Source organism: Garra rufa, chromosome 21, assembly GCF_049309525.1.
Source record: "Garra rufa chromosome 21, GarRuf1.0, whole genome shotgun sequence".
In the NCBI taxonomy this organism is placed as follows: domain Eukaryota; kingdom Metazoa; phylum Chordata; class Actinopteri; order Cypriniformes; family Cyprinidae; genus Garra; species Garra rufa.
The window spans coordinates 10,829,970-10,844,538 of NC_133381.1; the positions used below are offsets into that span (position 1 = coordinate 10,829,970).

General features: G+C 34.2%; 1 protein-coding gene across 2 annotated transcripts in view; it reads left to right on the plus strand.

Annotated features, from left to right (window-relative positions):
- The first annotated feature begins 3,093 nt into the window (after positions 1–3,093).
- Positions 3,094–14,569, plus strand: part of fam184aa (family with sequence similarity 184 member Aa) — a 46,393-nt gene continuing 34,917 nt past the window's right edge. Inside the window, exons 1-6 of one of the 2 annotated variants that reach the window (XM_073827102.1) lie at positions 3,094–3,677; positions 8,246–9,100; positions 10,430–10,565; positions 10,824–11,005; positions 12,211–12,396; positions 13,312–13,434. In XM_073827102.1, the coding sequence (XP_073683203.1) occupies positions 3,480–3,677; positions 8,246–9,100; positions 10,430–10,565; positions 10,824–11,005; positions 12,211–12,396; positions 13,312–13,434 (1,680 nt within the window). In that variant the 5' untranslated portion in view covers positions 3,094–3,479. The remainder of the gene's footprint in view (positions 3,678–8,245; positions 9,101–10,429; positions 10,566–10,823; positions 11,006–12,210; positions 12,397–13,311; positions 13,435–14,569) is intronic. The other variant, XM_073827101.1, reaches the window with a different exon arrangement.

Below are 14,569 nucleotides of genomic sequence, written 5' to 3' on the forward strand. Positions count from 1 at the left end.
GTTACTTGGTTTGTGTGAGTTTACACAGGGGAGATGAGAGACATCGCTTTGCGATTTTGGAGGGCATCTTGTGAGGACAACCAAGTTCAAAATTTATATCTCTAGTTCCTTTTATAGGTGTGCATTAGCAGTTGACTTTCTTTGCTTTGGTGTGTTGCTGAAAGCACAGTGTTGACCCACACCACACCTTTTAGATAAATCTATTGCAAAATGTTGCAGACATTTCCTGGATATCACAGGTAATAACAGCCCAGCAGATGAAAAAAAACGTAGGCCTACTTTTTACGGTGTAAAACATTAGTAAAGAGATATCATTCAAATACCAGTAGGTGGCAGTAATTACTTAACAAAAGCATTTTGAGACTGTGTAACTTGATGTTTCGTTGATAAATCAAATGTATGTCTGCTGACCATTTGATAATTTGTGTAATAATTTAGTAATTAATATAATAATTGATGTAAGATTTGTACACATAAGCACATATATAATAAGTCTTTATATTGTATGTTTTAATTGTATTATTTTAAATTTTTACATTTTAATTATTGATATAAAATAATATATTTTTATTTTAATATAATGTATACTCCATATACACTAATCAGATAGATAAACTATATATATATATATATATATATATATATATAAATAAACACACACATATATATGAAAATATAAACGTATATACATGTGAATAATGAAAATAAATAATGGTGTGCAAATAACAGTCAAAAGAACTGCATAATTAAAAACAAAAACAAGGTATTTTAATCAAATAAAATTTATAAAAATACAATATAGATAACATAGTACTTCATTTACATAATAATATATATTTTATGTATACACAACTAAAACTTTTACAATTTTTTTACAAAATGTTAATAAAAGAATCTACTCTATATACACTGTACCAATATAATAATTTCTATATGTACACATACACACATATGTAATGAGTCTTTATGTTTTATTTTTTTATTATTTTATTTTATATATTTTTTTATATTTTAATTATTTATCTAAAATAATATATTAGACCATAATACAAAAATATATGAAGATGTAAATGAGTCTTAGATGTGACACAGATAAGTGCAGATAAGAGTCAAAACAATTGCATAATTAAAACCAAAAAAGTTTAATCAAATAAAATGTATAAAAACCAAAATAAATAGAATATAATACTTCATATACACAATATAATACTTCATATACACTTCTTGACTGGCAAGATGGCTGTGAGCAGAAACCCAAACAGTGTAAGTGAGTTGTTCAAAAACTTTCTTTTTAGTAAACTCTGTGTGCACACAAACAATGTTCTCAATGCTGGAGTTCATGTGTAGAGACCCAGGCGATACTTCGAGCAAAGTGTCATGGTGTGTCGAGCCTTCTTAGTGTTGTAAAAATATCGATTTTGATGCGCTCAAATGTATGCCCCTAGTACTCCCATTCACCGGCCACTGACCACAAAACTAAATCACGGTCAATCTCAAAAACGGCTCGTTTGTCGTAATTATGCTTTTCTTGCCAAAAGATGGCGCCCGCAGCTGAATCATCCATCCGTTCATTTTACAACCCGCTCGTCCACAGTGAAATACAGCGTACAACACAAGTACAAATTCGTTGTAAATAGTTTATTCAATTTGTTTAACTATGGTTTATACGTAATTTCCGTGACATAGGCCTAGTTCAAGATAAATCCTTTAATCAGCCGGCCCAAGGCATAAGCGAACTAAGCGGCTGCTTAGGGCCCCATGGCCACCAGGGGGCCCCCAAGAGTACATGAAATTACATCGTTTTTTTATTTTTATTTTTTATTTATATATGTATAATATTAAAATGGATATCATACTGGTAATGAAAAAACATTATTCAATTAAAAAAACAACGCAATATTATTCTAACTGGCTGCTGCAGGATGTATGCACAGTTGGAGTGTGACAGTCATAAGATGCCTGACTGAGGTAACTTAAAGGTGCAGTGTGTAGATTTTTTGCGGCATCTAGCGGTGAGGTTGTGAATTGCAACCAACGACTCCGTCCACCGCTCACCCCTCCCTTTACTGAAGCTACAGTGGCCGACACAGGTTTAAAGATGTCGTCGTTTTAGACAGCAAAGAATAATGAAGTTTTTTAAAACGTAAATTAGGGAATTGGATTTACTTGATAATACAATAAAACGATGTTATTGTGAATATTACTGTTACTTGTTCATCATTGTGTCAGTGTTTTTTCGCTAGAACAACAGTGATGAAACACGATCTGACTTTGAATGTTAAAGTGCAAATTAACACCTGACTACTCCTGTGGATTTGCTACTGTTACAATTAAAGATCATAGCAAGGGTAAAAACATTGCTATGTAAGCAACGCAGCTACAAAAAAATAAAATTTATATTGGGTGTGTTAGATTTATAGTGTGCGAATAATAAAGGATTGACAATAATTAGTCATATTGGTGGCACAGAGGGGCCCCCAAATAAAATTCTGCTTAGGGCCCCCTGAAGGCTTGGGCCGGCCCTGATCTTACTACTCGAACTGTCCGTTTTAAATGAGTGTTAAATAGCAAGCAAACTATGCAAAAGCGCCAGTCCTTCCGGTGCATTTAGTGTCCGAATTCACTCACTCATTTTCATTCACTCCTTGAAGTGAACTGTACGAGTGGACTAATGTAGGGAATAGTGAATGAGGGTATAGGGGGCGATTTCGGATACAACCCAGGTATTTTAATCAAATAAAATATAATAAATTAATAATAAAAAGAAGACAAAAAGAGACCATTTTACAATAGTATTATTTTACGAACACACAACTAAAAGTAAAATTGTATTCTATTCTATATTCTATTCTATTCTATTCTAAATATACATTGTATAATGTTATTGCTGTATACACACGACTAACAATACTCCTGAAATAGGCTACACCAGAATATTACATTATATTAATACAAAATATATGGTAGGCTATTATATTATTGCCTGTATACACACAACTAACACCGCACCACTCCTGAAACGAGCATACTACACTTGTTGGTGTGCCTTAGTTCGTGTTATGTTTTGTTTTGTCGATAATTCATAGGCCCGTTTGTATTTCTATCACGTATCTGCAGCAGAAAAGCAGTGTGTGAGGTAACCGTGCTGCTCTGACGTCATTTACAACTCTCTCTCTTCTCGCCGCATTTGCCACTGAGCGTGAATGTGATGATGCTCCGATGTTACATTGTAGCGCTCAGTTCATTGTCATTCGCCTCCCGCCAATACACGTAGCCTATCTGTCACGTAGAGCAAATATCAGACGCTAAGAATATTGACTGTGTGGCGAGTCAGGTGAACAGTCGCTGATCGACACGTAGCCTGTAGACAAACAGCATGATGGGTTTACACGAATTCATATGGATGACAGGTATACTGATGGCGCAGGATCATCCTTAACCTACTTGCGAGGGATTTGGGATCGTGACAGTACGTGAAGATGGCGACGGGGACGGGCTGGCAGCCGCCGTATAGTGCTGCTCCGGGCATCAATCCTCCCGCTGCTGCTGCTGCTTCTGGATCAGGCACCAGTCCATCCTCCTCGTCCAGCCATTTACTCTACGAATCTGCGCTGACCATGGAATACACTCAAGATCTGCACCTGAAGATGAGTAAAAAAATAGCACAACTCACTAAGGTTGGTGTGATCACATTGCTTGTGTTTTGATAACAGTGTCTTAACTTTAATGTGAATATACTGAAGGGTTCTGCGTGATGTTTAATCCTTATCCCCCATAGAGATGATGCCCTACATATTGCAATTTTTGCACCGCAGTGTTTTTTTTTCCTGCAAAAATCTGTTTATAATCCCAGGCAAGGTTTGCAAGATGCATTTAATCTGTGCGTAATGTCTGCAAAAACTATCCAGCAAGGCATGTTACATAATGAGTCTTTATTGCAGAAAAAAACATTCTAGTTTATTAAGTGTATATGCCTTGTTTTTATCTTTGATTGTGGAATTTATGTCCAGCATGAGAGCAGTCTTTGCTTTGGAGGATTCAAGACCTTGTTGTTTTTATGTTTAGGGTCCCAGACGTAGATGTGTGCAAACAATAACAGTATTTAATTCTTAATTTCCCTTTCAGATGCTTTTAATATATTCTTTCGATGTAAACTAAATTCAACAGGCTGATATTTAGTAAGATTTTGTAAGATTGTGTAGGCATGCATTTCTGTTTGGAGTCTGTTTGAACACAACAAAAACACACAGTAATATATATATATATATATATATATATATATATATATATATATATATATATATATATATATATACATTTTTTACTGTGTTTTAAAAATAATTTATATATATATATATATATATATATATATATATATAACTTAACTATACTGTGTACACCAAAGGTTATTATATTATAGTTTTGTAGCAAACCATAACAAAGTCACAAACAAAATACAAATTTTAAAATATAAAAAAAATTAAACTATACTGATATATTACAAAAAAAATACATAAAAAGTAAAAAACACAACAAAATTACAAAACCTTTAACGAAAAGTAAAAAAAAGAAAATATAAAAATAAAAATGTATATGTTTTTGTTGGATTATCTTAAATCATGAATTATAAACATGATAATTTTATATATATAATAACTATAACTATATTATTACTATATTATATTAGTATAAACAAAATCTAACAATCTAAGAAAAATGGATCAATCGATCGATCGATAGATATACAATAATATCATTTAAAATATCTAAATTAAATTACCTATACTGTGTACACCAAGGTTATTATACTAAAAACCATAAAAATTGTCACAAATAAATTTTACAATAAAAAAACAATAACTATATTGATATATTTAAAAAATATATAAAAACAAAGGTTAAAAACACAACAAAATTATTAAAACTTTAACTAAAATCAAAATGAGAACAGAAAATATACAAATTAAAAAATGTATATATACTGTGTACACCAAGGATATTATACTAAAGTATTTTAGCAAACCATGAAAAATGTCACTTATAAATAAAAAAAAATAAAGCTATAACTATATTGATATATTTAAAAATAATAATAAAAAATGTCAAAAACACAACAAAATTACTAAAACTTTAACCAAAATTATAATGAGAGAAAATATACAAATAAAAATGTGTTCAAAATATTAATAAAAATGATAGTATCTCAGTTATACTAAACTAACACTGGTTTGCACTAATCAGAGAATGTGAAAATTGCATTTATTTATGAGGCGCCAAATAGGAATAATGTAAAGTATTTTGAAGCATAAATTATGAAGTTTAAATTGTGTTTATATGTTCTTATTAGATCATCTTAAGTCATGAAATAAAAACATGGTAATTAAATGTTAGCTTTGTTTTCAAATTATTCAAGTACCCTTGAGGTTTCTCAGACTCCAGCCAAACAATTTATTTGAATTCACATCTAATCCATCTCTTCAATATGGTAAGTTATGGTAAGAAAACTAGGAGCTTTGTTCAGGAAAATCCAGTTGTATGGTTTTGAAGCTGACATGGACCGTATTAATACACTAATTAGACTAGGTAGAGCTACTTTGCATAACTACAGTTGTGCAGAATAGGGCGTCCTTACAGTATGTTAATAACACGGATGTGACAGAAAGGAATCAATTAAAGATGAAAAGAGGAGCAGCAGCGTGAGAGCAGCAAGTGAAGGCGGCTTGCTTTGATGTGCAACTCTTAAGCACAACGAAAGAGAGGCATGATTATGAAATGCTTGGCTGGAAAAACTGTTGGCTCCAAAAAGGACATTTTTAATACTGACTCTTGTTTATTAAATTAAGAATTTGGTCCAGACCAGTTTACAGGAGCTTTGAGTGCTCTAAATATACATTATGTTTGCAAGGAAATACATCAAACTATTAGTATAAAAATACATGGGGATGTGCAAAATGAATATAGCATATTGAAACAGCATGAATATGAATATATGTTTACATATAGTGTACATCTTTGTTGCTTAATAATGTTTAATAGTCTACTGCACTACATTGAAATGGCCAGTGGAAAGAAATTGTTTTGGCTGCCAGTGCCCTGTGGTGCCTGCCAGAGGTCAAAAGAGGTGGTGTCCTTCATCTGTTAGATCCGTAATGATTTTTTCTCCCTTTTTATGTCACTTTAGAGGTTTATACTGTTTGTTCTAGTGCAGTTATCTTCTGTTTGTTGCAATTTTCTGATGTCTGTTTTGGTGGCTGAACCAAACCAGACACTTATTGAGGTGTGCAAGATGGACACATGTGGCCTGGAGGAATATTTCTTGGCTTTTAGCAAGACACTACAGCCAGTTTTGAGATTTTATGCTATTTTGCTGCCATAACTTAACTTCTTCAGGGTTAGTGGAAAGAAAGCATCCAAAATACAGATTAACATACATTTGATCTGTTTGTGTCTGAGGAATTCAAATACAAAACATATTTTTAATGCTGTTTTCTCAAAATGAGTTTTTCTCTCATGCACTAGAAATCTCCACTTCAGCAGCACTTAAATACATCAAATGTTTTAGTTTTGTTTCTACATTCTGAAGGTGTTTGTTCATATATCATTCACCTAATATGTATTTTTTTACTTTTATTGCTAAAAATGTACTTTTTTATGGCTGTTGACTATATTTTTTGATTTACAGTTTTTACTGAGTTTTGAACAGTTAGATTTTTTGTTTTTTAAAGAAGACTCTTTTGCTCACCAAGCCTGAATTTATTTTATCAAAAGTACAGCAAAAACAGTCATATTCTGAAATATTTGTACTATTTCAAATAACTGTTTTGTACTTGAATATATTTTAAAATGTAATTTATTCCTGTGATTTCAAAGCTGACTTTTAAGCATCATTATTCCAGTCATATGATCTTTCAGAAATCATTCTAATATTCTGATTTGCTGTTTAAAAACATTATTATGTGGAAAAAAGTAGATTTTTTTAATGAATAGAAATCAGAAAAACAGCAATGATCTAAAATAGAAATCTTTTGTAAGATTAAAATGTCTTTATCATCACATTTGATTAATTTAAAGCATCCTTGATAAATAAAAGTATTCATTTCTATAATTTATTTTCTCTCCCCAAAAAATGAATCCAAGCTTTTGAATGGTAGTGTATTATATGTTACAAAAGCTTTTTATTTCAGATAAATGCTGATGCATTTATGCTTTGGTTCTTTTTATTCATCAAAGAATCCTAAAATATGCACTTAACTGTTTTAAATATTCATAATAATAATAATATTTTCTTAAACAGCAAATCAGCATATTAGAATAATTTCTGAAGGATCATGTGACACTGAAGATTGGAGTATTGTTGCTTTGATCAGAGGAATAAATTACATTTTGAAATATATTCAAATAGAAGGCAGTTATTTTAAGTAGTAAAATATTATTTCTCTGTATTTTGGATCAAATAAATGGTGAGCAGAAAAAAAACATAAATTTTACTATTAAAAAACATTTGACTGGTTGAGTATATTTAACATTTTATACCTAAAATTAAAAAAAATTATGGCTAGTGACTATATTTTGTGATTTATAGAAAGATAAAAAGATATCAAAAATCCCCTTTGTATTTAACACTTAATGCCAACAAAATAAAGAATTTTGCACCTTGCTTAATCCAATGCTCAGATTCCTGTTCTGAGAATGCATGCAAATCAGTGCATATTGAATTAGACAATGCCTTATTTGCACATTTAAACATTACATTTCCAAAAACTTGTTAATTTTTTTGTGATTAATCAACAGGGATAAGTATCATTTATTCACCCTCATGTACTTCCAAACCTCTATTTCTGCTCTGGAACAGAATAGAAGATATTTTAATGAATGCTTTACATGTTTTACATACAATAGAAGCCAATGGGGTCAACTTTCATTGTATAGATAAATAAAACACAGAGAATGTCTTCAAAATACTCTCCTTTTTTGTTCCAGAGAAGAAATAAAGGTATGGCTTCATACTGTACTTTGCTGCCCTGTGATTGAATCTAATATAAAACATTAAAGTTTAAAGTTTGGAGTTATTCCATGCGAAATAACCTCAAAAATCTGACTACAAGCTGCTATTTTCAGCAAACATGCAGACAGTGCTGATAGCTAAGTAATTCACTGATTTTTAGAGGGAAAGCGATAAACCACAGGCTGTTTTTGGTTTTCTGCAGCTAAAAAACTGATTCTTCATCACCCATGTTCCTCACAGGTCATTTACGCCCTCAACACAAAAAACGACGAGCATGAAGATGCCATCCAGTCTCTGAAGGAGGCCCACGATGAGGAGGTTCAGCACATTCTGACAGAGGCTCGGGAGAAGATCTTCCACTACAAGAGCAAGATCGGGGACGAGGCCGACCTGAAACGGCGCCTGCAGTCTCTGGAGGAATCTGTGGAGCTGCACGAACACATGAAGCGGCAAGCTCTGGCCGAGTTCGAGATGTACCGGCAGCGAGTGGAGGACACTCAGCTGTGCACAGAAGCCCAGCACACACAACGTGTGGTCTCTATGTCTCGTGAAGTTGAGGAGATGAGGCACGAGTTTGAAGAGAAGCTGCGCTCCTTTAGTCAGGTGCAAGCCCAGTTTGAGCAGGAAAAACGGCGAGCGTTGGAGGACCTCAAGTCGGTCCATCGTCAGGAAGTGCAGGAGCTGCTGGAAAGCCAGCAGAATCAGAGTGCGTCCTCCAGCTTGGAGCAGGAGAAACTGGCCGAGCTGCATCGTACGGAGCTAGAGTCGCTCATGGAGCGTGTGGAGGTGTTGACACAGGATAAAGTCAGGCTGGTGGAGGAATACGAAGCCAAGCTGAGCAAGGCTCAAGGCTTCTATGAACGCGAGCTGGAGGCCATGAGGCGGACGCAGCAGCTCACCACAGAGAACTTGCTGGCTTGGAAGAGGACGGAGGTGGAGTTGAGGAAAGAGTTTCAGGTGCAAGAGTCAGCGCTTCAAAGGACCCTTTGTAAACTCCGTGCTGAACTCCACAGAGCTCAGGACGAGGCTCGAGAGAGCAGGGACAAGACCAACAGACTGCAGGCGTCTCTTAACAATGCAGAAGTCACAATTACGGTAATGATTTTAACATTTTCTTTACATGGAGATTCATTGAAGGGCATTCAGTGTGCTAGGCACTTTTATTGGGTTGATTATTAAAACTGTTAAATCATGTAGTTTTATTACTTTTAATACCTTTTATTGTAGATTTTATTGTTTAACCCTTTTCACAGACAGACTTTTAATCTAAATATGGAAATCTATCTTAAATATTACGCATTTTAAAAAACTATCTTAATCAATAAGTGAAGTACAGCATTTAATAGTAAACTACCATTCAAATATTTGAGGTAAAATTATTTAATGTTCTTGAAAGATGTCTTTATGCTCACCATTGCTTCATTTATTTGATTAAAAATACAGTAAAAACAGTAATATTGTGCAAAATGTATTATATTCCTGTAATGGAAAAGTTGATTATTAGTATTTTAATGCACTTGTCTACAAGATAAATAAAATTTGTTGAATTTTTTCCTGGATTCTGTTTTTCCCATTAAGATTTTTCAAAATTAAAAATGTATGAATGTATGAATAAAAAATATGAATCAAAAAGCATGTCTAAATAATTGAAATAGTTTTGTTAAATTTTAATAATCAAAAGCATCTCTGATGCTAATTGATTTTATAAAAAAAAAAAAAAAGAATTATTTTATTTCTTTTTTTTCTGGAAATACTGTGTTGTGTAAGTACATTTTTGTGGTAAAGAATTAATGGTAAATAATTTCTCTGGTAAAAAATTCCATAAAAATATAGTTTTTTTGTCATTAGTAGTAGTAATATCACATTGGGTAATATATTTCTGTCACAGTTTCTTCAAGTTAAACCAAACTTTTTTTTGACGGGATGCTGTGAAGACCTTTATAACGATAGTTTTTCTAAAAAGAAGCAGTAAAATGCTCTCAGACTCTGAGCCATTCTAGAGATTATGTTTGAGTTTGTGTAATTATATATTTAGGCAGCTGAAGCTGAAAACACCGCAAGCGTCACACACACTTCCAGACACGCAGGGATTCATACTTAAATAGTTTCGTGGATTAATATTCACAGACACAAGTCCATGTTGCATTTTGATTTTAAGTGTTGATTTAAGTGTATTGACCTACTTTAGATTTATTCATCCCAGTTTTGCAAAATATATGATTAAATTCCAGTTTCATGACTTGATTCCATGATTTCGTTTACGCTTTCCACTTCACAGGGCCACGAGTCTTCAAAATGTACGGGGTACTCACAATTTACTGTATCTAATGAAATGAAATAAACATCACTGAGATGAGTTTGTGTGTTAAACACTTTCTAAGACTAAAAATGCATCTCAAAAAAGCAATTTTTTCCCATTTGCAGGAGTTGCACAAGCAGCTGGAAGAGGCCATACAGGATGGAGAAATTTGGGTGATGCAGCTGAAAGATACGGAATATGAGCTGGAGGGAAGCAGAGATCGAGTTCAGCAGCAGGCCAATGAAATCCTTCACAAAGCCAGTGAGAATAATGTCATGAACCAATTACATTTTTCTTCAGTATATGACACTGAATCACTCAAGCTGCAGTGTGAGAGGTTTTTTAGAGAGGTTACGGTTTCGCTTGGCAGAAATGGATTTAACTCTGTTTTGCCTGAATTTCCACTTGGATTCTACTCAGTTTCTGTGTTTTGACTCCTTAATGTTCACAAATAATATATCTTTTTTTTTTTTGAGGACCCATTAATCTAACAAAACAACCATTGGATTTAATTAACAGGTCAGATAGGCTCTCTTCAAGCGACCCAAATGAGCCACGAGGCCACTATCAGGGACCTGGGCTCTGAGCAAAACCGCCTGAAGGAGAAGATCCTACAGCTGGAAGAAGAGAGAGAGAGACTTCAGAAGCAAATTCAGACACTGGAAGAACAACAGCATCAGAAGATCCTCAGCCTGGAAAAGGTAAATCATTTTCACCTTTTCTATTTTTCTTTAATTAGACAGGCAGGAAACAAACCTGTTTGGAAGCGATTACTAATTTTGCAAGTGTTTCAGAGAGTGTTGCAGAAAGTGTTTCTAGTGTTTTAAGTTGGTAAGTAATATGTATTAAATGCTGTTCTTTTGGTTTTTCTACTCATCAGAGAATCCTGAAAAAATATCAAGGTTTATACAAAAATATAAAACAATACAATTGTTTTCAACATTGATAATAATAAGAAATGTCTCTTTAGCACCAAATCGTCATATTAGAATGATTTCTGAAGGATCATGTGACACTGAATACTGGAGTAATGGTTGGTTTTGTCAGTTTTGTGTTTTTTTTGTTTTTTGTTTTTTAGTGGTAGTTGTTCATGAGTCCCTTGTTTGTCCTGAACAAGTAAACTGTCCGCTGTTCTTTAGAAAAATCCTTTAGGTCCCATAAATTTTTGTGTATTTGAATCCTTTCCAACAATGACTATATGATTTTAAGATCCATCTATTCACACCGAGGACAACTGAGGGACTCATATTCAACTATTACAGAAGGTTTAAATGCTCACTGATGCTTCAAAAGGAAAAGACAAAGCATTAAGACCCGGGGGTGAAAACTTTTGAACAGAATGAAGATGTGTACATTTTTATTATTTTGCCTAAATATCATATTTTTTTCATTTAGTACTGCCCTTCAGAAGCTACGGAATATACAGAATTAGACAAAATAAGTTACATTTTCCCAGATCTTCAAATTCAAAGGTTTTCACCCCGCGACTCTGAATGCATTGTGTTTTCTTTTGAAGCATGAATGAACATTTGAACCTTCTGTAATAGTTGCATATGAGTCCCTCAGTTGTCCTCAGTGTGAAAAGATGGATCTCAAAATCCCTCAAAGATCCCTCTTATTTTGGTAAAATAATCAACATTGTGTATGTAAACTTTTGACCTCAACTGTGTGGGTTTTCATTGACAGAATATTTGATTTTTACATTTAGCTCCCCTAATCTTGAATATTTGGTTAAATCATTGAGACTGGGACTATATAGTCATACATGCCAAATATGATTTATGCAAACTGTTGCAAATTAGCATTTTGAAAATCGACCACTGCCAATTGGAAACAATTATCGTGGTATTTGAGACAAGGTATCAAGATTTGACAGAGTGTAAATGAAGCTGTGCTGTTTTGGCAGACACTTTGTGAGGAGAAGCAGAACTATGAGATGGAGCTGGCGCAAATCAGGGCCAAATACGAGGAAGAAACGGCCTGTCTGAAAGAAAGCCAAGCAGAATCCTTAGAGGAACTCAAGGAGAAACACAGAGTCCAACAGGAAAGCGCTCGCAATGCTGCTGAAAGAGAGAAGAACCAGTTGCTCAGTGTAAGAACATGCATTTATTTACTATAGATTTAGTGCTTGAAGGAATAGTTCACCCAAAAATGGAAATATGCTGAAAATGTACTCACTTTCAGGCCATCCAAGATGTAGATGAGAAATGTAACATTAAACTGGAGTCAACTTGTGGATTATTGTGATGTTTTTATCAACTGTTTGGACTCTTATTCTGACGGCACACATTCACTGTAGAGGATCCAGTGGTGAGCAAGTGATGTAAAGCTAAATTTCTAAGCTAAGAAACTAATCTATATATTAAATGTTCTGAATTTTTGGGTGAATCTTAAGTAAATATGAATATTTGTTTATAGTAATCTATATAATAGATCTGTTATGAGCTTAGAGTTTTTGCTTTATTAGCATTTTCGCACTCCCAAGTGTTCTCTTTTGAATGTTGTTATTCTCTGTGTTCTGTTTAATAAAAATAAACTGCGACGTCTTAATGCAAAACAAATGAAAAATATGAATATTTAGTGCTGTTAAACATGACTGGTGGATTATCACTTCCCAAATCATCTATTGAAACCCTGAGAGCTGTGCCAAATTACATTTTCTGCTCCTCGTTGAGTGGTGTTGATTATGCAAACAGCCGTTTCTCATTGCAGTGATGACAATGTGACAGTGATATTATTCCCACTGTTTTGTGGCACGCCATAAAAATAGCTCTCAATCACGACAAATATTGAGACTAATCTTATTGTCATCTCATGACAATCATGTCACTTTATTTTTTGAAAACCTCTCTGTGCTCAACAAAGCTCTTTTATAGCTCCTGTGTAATTAAATTGAAAAAGACTCCATCTGTCAGCAGCAGATTGTCCTACTGTCTGGTTTCACCTCTCATTTCGCCGGCCTGCTATGGCTTTTTCTGATGTGTTCTCTTTGTTTTTGCTTTCCCAGGAGATGAGACAACAGTTTGATATCCGGCGTCTGTCATTGGAAGAGCAGAGAAACCACCTGCAACAGCAACTGGAGACCAGTCGAGAGGAACTCACTACCAAACTCAACATGGCCAACCAAGAGGTTTAGATTAACAACCTTTTATTTTTGTTTAGATTAACTTTTCAGCTTCAAAATATGGTAGCTACATTTTCTTCCCAGTCCAAACTGGTTTAGATGGTCGATCAACTGCAAAAATTTCCTGATATTTTACTCACCCCTATGTCATCCATGTTTTTCTTCAGGCAAAAAGAAATTAAGGTTTTTGAGGAAAACATTCCAGGATTTTTCTCCATATAGTGGACTTCAACGGGAACTAGCGGGTTGAAGGTCCAAATTGCAGTTTCAATGCAGCTTCAAAGGGCTCTACACGATCCCAGCCGAGGAATAAGGGTCTTATCTAGCGAAATGATCGGTCATTTTCTAAAAAAAAATAAAAATTCATATACTTTTTAACTGCAAATACTCCTCTTGCATGCATTACGCATTACGTAGTCACATTGGAAAGGTCATGCAGGACGTTGGCAAAACATGCGAACAAAGAAAGTCAAACACTATTTACAAAAAAAAGATAAAATAATGATGGCGAACAATTTTGGAGTTGGAAGAGAAAATGAGATGGAGTTATTCACCCTTCCTTTTTGAACTGGAGTACACAGACGAAGAACAAATCATGTGTCAATCACTTTTCCAATGTGATTATTACTTAATGCGTGAAGATGTGCATTGCAGAGCTAGTGCAAGATGAGCATTTGTGGTTACAAGTATCAGCTGGGATCGTGTAGAGCCCTTTGAAGCTGCGTTGAAACTGCAGTTTGGACCTTCAACCCCTTGGCTCCCAATAAGTCCACTATATGGAGAAAAATCCTAGAATGTTTTCCTCAAAAACTTTCTTTTTGACTAAAAAAAGGAAGACATGAACATGAAATGGATTTTTTTAGAAGTGGACTAATCCTTTAAGTCTTGCTGGACAGACCTTAAACCAGATATAAACCCTGTTCCCTTTTGAAAGCTACAGTCGATGCTGCGCTGCTAAGCGCATTGGGAACGTCTTTAGAAGTGACCAGCTGTGAATATTGTATGTAAAACGTCAATATAATTGACTAAACGGCATTATAGCCTCGATTGGTGACGTCACCGGAGCGCACGCGCACGAGGCTATAAATAGATGAGCCACAGGTGCATCGTCAGGTCTTTTGTCTTCAGAGATCACTCTGTG